The 5215-nt window shown below is 43.7% G+C and overlaps 1 protein-coding gene across 2 annotated transcripts in view; it reads left to right on the top strand.

Moving 5' to 3' along the window:
- The window catches only part of stk11ip (serine/threonine kinase 11 interacting protein), a 40274-nt gene extending 35335 nt beyond the window's left edge, over positions 1–4939 (top strand). For both annotated transcript variants that reach the window (XM_061888963.1, XM_061888964.1), the window contains exons 25-26: positions 4175–4401; positions 4468–4939. In XM_061888963.1, coding sequence (XP_061744947.1) covers positions 4175–4401; positions 4468–4608 — 368 coding nt within the window. In that variant the 3' untranslated portion in view covers positions 4609–4939. The remainder of the gene's footprint in view (positions 1–4174; positions 4402–4467) is intronic.
- The last annotated feature ends 276 nt before the right edge of the window (positions 4940–5215 follow it).

Raw genomic sequence — 5215 nt, 5'->3', positions numbered from 1 at the left:
TCCACTTTATTTACATAGCACATTTAAACAACAATAATGTTTCCACAGTGCTGTACAGCCATGTTAAAAACAATATTAAAAAAACAATATTATGCTCCACCAATGACTGAATAAAAACAAAAAATAAATAAACATAAAACCTATATAAAAAAAACAATATAAAAACAAATATGATTAAAAACTATTTTAAATCGTAAAATCAATTAAAACAGTATAATAGAAATCAAAGTGTATAAAAAACACAGAGGACAACAGAGGACAGAGGACCACACAACTCACGTAGTGTTTAAAGCCAAAGAATAAAAGTGGGTCTTAAGACGAGACTTAAAACACTCCACTGTGGAAGCAGTTTGAACATGGAGTGGCAGAGTGTTCCAGAGCTTAGGGCCGACCACAGAGAAGGCCCTGTCTCCCTTGGTTTTAAGTCTGGTCTTGGGCACCACGAGCTGGAACTGGCTCTCGGACCTCAGAGCGCGCGCAGGAATGTAAATTTGGATGAGGTCCGAGATATATTGAGGTGCCAGTCCATGTAAAGATTTAAAAACAAACAGCAATGTTTTAAAATCTATTCTAAAATGAACAGGGAGCCATTGCAAACTCTGAAGAATTGGGGTTATATGCTGGAGTTTCCTGGCCCCTGTTAAAAGTCGTGCTGCCGCGTTCTGGACTAACTGCAACCGGGAGAGAGCTTTTTGGCTAATGCCAGCATAAAGTGCACTGCAGTAGTCCAGGCCACTTGAAATAAAAGCATGCACGACTTGTTCAAAAAGGTTAAAACATAAAAACGGTTTAACCTTTACTAAAAGACGAAGGTGATAAAAACACAATTTTAAAACACCATTGACTTGTTTGTCTAGTTTGTCTCTCCTTTGAGTCACACATTTAAAGCGTTACTAAAACGGCCTTCTTTCATCTCCGTAATATCGCTAAAATTCGCTCCATTTTGTCCACTAAAGACGCTGAGATCATTATCCATGCGTTTGTTACGTCTCGTCTCGATTACTGTAACGTATTATTTTCGGGTCTCCCCATGTCTAGCATTAAAAGATTACAGTTGGTACAAAATGCGGCTGCTAGACTTTTGACAAGAACAAGAAAGTTTGATCACATTACGCCTGTACTGGCTCACCTGCACTGGCTTCCTGTGCACTTAAGATGTGACTTTAAGGTTTTACTACTTACGTATAAAATACTACACCGTCTAGCTCCAGCCTATCTTGCCGATTGTATTGTACCGTATGTCCCGGCAAGAAATCTGCGTTCAAAAGACTCCGGCTTATTAGTGATTCCTAGAGCCCAAAAAAAGTCTGCGGGCTATAGAGCGTTTTCCGTTCGGGCTCCAGTACTCTGGAATGCCCTCCCGGTAACAGTTCGAGATGCTACCTCAGTAGAAGCATTTAAGTCTCACCTTAAAACTCATCTGTATACTCTAGCCTTTAAATAGACCTCCTTTTTAGACCAGTTGATCTGCCGCTTCTTTTCTTTCTCCTATGTCCCCCCCTCCCTTGTGGAGGGGGTCCGGTCCGATGACCATGGATGAAGTACTGGCTGTCCAGAGTCGAGACCCAGGATGGACCGCTCACCTGTATCGGTTGGGGACATCTCTACGCTGCTGATCCGCTTGAGATGGTTTCCTGTGGACGGGACTCTCGCTGCTGTCTTGGATCCGCTTGAACTGAACTCTCGCGGCTGTGTTGGAGCCACTATGGATTGAACTTTCATAGTATCATGTTAGACCCGCTCGACATCCATTGCTTTCGGTCCCCTAGAGGGGGTGGGGGGTTGCCCACATCTGAGGTCCTCTCCAAGGTTTCTCATAGTCAGCATTGTCACTGGCGTCCCACAGGATATGAATTCTCCCTGCCCACTGGGTGTGAGTTTTCCTTGCCCTTTTGTGGGTTCTTCCGAGGATGTTGTAGTCGTAATGATTTGTGCAGTCCTTTGAGACATTTGTGATTTGGGGCCATATAAATAAACATTGATTGATTGATTGATGGTTTAAAATCGCTGTCTATAGTGACGCCAAGGCTGGTGACTTTGGGACGCACATCATTTTGCAATGGTCCAAAGTCAGTGATGGCCGGACCAAAAACTAAAATTTCCGTTTTTCCCTCATTCATTATTTAAAAAATCTGGGCTAACCAAGCCTTGACGTCGCATAGACAGTTTAGAAGGGGCGTCAGGGGTGTCTGCAGCCACCAAACCGGATCCCCTCAACGCCTTAACTGCGCCTAGAAATTCTGTCCATAAAAGTTTTGAACAGAATCGATGACAAAGGACAGCCGTGGCGGAGTCCAACCCTCACTGGAAACGTGTCTGACTTACTGCCGGCAATGCGGACCAAGCTCTGGCACTGATCATACTTTCTGAGCACTCCCCACAGGACTTCCCGAGGGACACGGTCGAATGCCTTCTCCAAGTCCATAAATAATTACAAAAATTTGAGATTTGTGATTATTGGCATAATTATCAGCCAATAATGGATTATTAGAATCTGCAGCAAAAATCCCAAATCAGAACACCACTAATGTTGCATCATATATGAATGGCGTGTCGTTGACTTGTGCTGGGGGTGCAAAACACCGCACCCTGTAGCGCAGCTTCAAGCATACATGGGTGGAATTTGGAGTTCTGCCATTTGAGCATGTCTGGATCTGCTTTGCTTGTGTGATACCAAATGTATCTGACAAGTCCCTCAACACCAACACCTTGTTTGCAAACAGAAGGTGGAACAGTCAAACACATTTGTTTTTCTTACTTTAAAGGGGAACATTATCACCAGACCTATGTAAGTCTCAATATATACCTTGATGTTGCAGAAAAAAGACCATATGTTTTTTTAAACCGATTTCCGAACTCTAAAAGAGTGAATTTGGCGATTGAAACGCCTTTCATTTGTTCGTTGTCGGAGCGATGACCTTTCAGCCGTGACGTCATAACAGGAAGTAATCCGCCATTTTCTCAAACACATTACACACACCAAGTCAAATTAGCTCTGTTGTTTTCTGTTTTTTCGACTGTTTTCCGTACCTTGGAGACATTAAGCCTCGTCGGTGTGTTGTCGGAGTATCTAACAACACATACAGACACGGATTCAAGTTGACTTATGTGGAGTGTACTAATCAGACATATCAATGGTCACGGCATGCTAATCGATGCTAACAGGCTATTTAGGATAGCTGTATGTACATATTGCATCATTATGCGTAATTTGTAGCTATTTTTGCATCCAGCCTTTCCCTCCACCCACATTTAATGCCAAACAAACACATACCAATCGACTGATTCAATTTTCACCAGTGGTCAAAAGATGCCAAAGTCCCTCGTTTGTTCGGCACACTTTACCGACGATAGCGATGCTACGACAGAGATGGCACAGAGATGTGTGGATATCCTGTAACACTCAAAGCAGATGCATTTCCAACGATAAAATCAACAAAATCACAAAGGTGAGTTTTGTTGATGTTGTTGACTTATGTGCTAATCAGACATATTAGGTCACGGGATGACTGCAAGCTAATCTATGCTAACATGCTATTTAGGCTAGCTGTATGTACATTATGCCTCATTTGTTACTATATTTGCATCCAGCCTTTCCCTCCACCCACATTTAATGACAAACAAACACTTACCAATTGACAGATTCAAGTTGCACCAGTGGTCAAAAGATGCAATCGTTGGTTAGAAGGCGATCGCCAAATTCGTCTTCATTGCAGCTGCCTGTCGTGATATGGCTCAATAGCTTCAGTTTCTTCTTTTGTTTTCGCTATCTGCCTCCACACTCCAACCATCCGTTTCAATACATGCGTAATCTGTTGAAACGGTTAAGCCGCTGAAATCCGAGTCTGAATCCGAGCTAATGTCTCTATACCTTTCTGTTCTATCCGCCATGTTTGTTTGTATTGGCATCACGCAGTGACGTCACAGGAAAACGGACGGGTGGATATAGCGATGGTGAAAATCAGGCACTTTGAAGCTTTTTTTCGGGATATTGCGTGATGGGTAAAATTTTGAAAAAAACTTCGAAAAATAAAATAAGCCACTGGGAGCTGATTTTTATTGGTTTTAACCCTTCTGAAATTGTAATAACGTTCCCCTTTAACATTACCCAATTCAAAAATCCCCACTAATTAAACAATGTCTTATTGGATTGAATTACTTTGTGTTATTCCAGACGACATGTGGTTGCCAACGACTGTGCTGGCAACTCGAGAGACTCTGTACTTGCTGAGGGAGGATCACCAGTGGAGGAAGAGCACAAACCCGACAACGGTCAACGGCAACCAGGAGCCGAGCAGCGGGAGCTTCTCCATTCTGGAAACGCTGCCTATCAGCTGTGTGAGCTCGGTCCACATGTGGCCTAGTGAGCAGCGTCAGATGGACGTCAAGCTGTACGACGAGGTGAGCCGTTCTTGGAATTGTAGCGAGAATCCACTTGATTGACGGCTCCTCCTTTCCATCTTCAAGACGCAGAAAGAGGAGAAGACCTGGCGCGTGCGCTCTGAAAGCTTCGAGCTCCTGCAGTCTCTGCTGGCGTGGGTCAGAACACAGTGGGAGGATATGTTTGGTGTCCGGCTGCTCACCAGCGAACACGAAAAAGAGACCTAATAAGTGACAGGAAATGTCATCGGTATTTGCTCTCTGCACAGAAAAAAAAATAATTTCAAATGAAGCAGGCCTTCTATCCTTCGGGCATTCTGGCACCCAGATGGAGGCTTGGGACGTTGGAACCATGAAGTGTGTTTTTGTCTTCTTGTACTCGTGGGATTCCGAATCCACTCACGATTATTCTTTTATTTTGCTAAGGGAATTGTAAATGCACTTTATCAGCCCTATTTCCAACTAGCTAAATTACTCTCCAGCATCGTAGAGTGGATGGCCGTCTTTCAATTTCCTTTCTTAATGCGGGTATTCATGCAAATAAAATCTGTGGGCTATAGAGCGTTTTCATTTCGGGCTCCAGTACTCTGGAATGCCCTCCCGGTAAAAGTTCGAGATGCCACCTCAGTAGAAGCATTTAAGTCTCACCTTAAAACTCATTTGTATACTCTATCCTTTAAATAGACTCCCTTTTTAGACCAGTTGATCTGCCGTTTCTTTTCTTTTTCTCCTATGTCCCACTCTCCCTTGTGGAGGTGGTCCGGTCCGATCCGGTGGCCATGTACTGCTGGCCTGTGTATTGGCTGGGGACATCTCTGCGCTGCTGATCCGCCTC

Source organism: Nerophis ophidion, linkage group LG27, assembly GCF_033978795.1.
Source record: "Nerophis ophidion isolate RoL-2023_Sa linkage group LG27, RoL_Noph_v1.0, whole genome shotgun sequence".
In the NCBI taxonomy this organism is placed as follows: Eukaryota; Metazoa; Chordata; class Actinopteri; order Syngnathiformes; family Syngnathidae; genus Nerophis; species Nerophis ophidion.
This window is presented reverse-complemented; position numbering and strand designations above follow the sequence as displayed.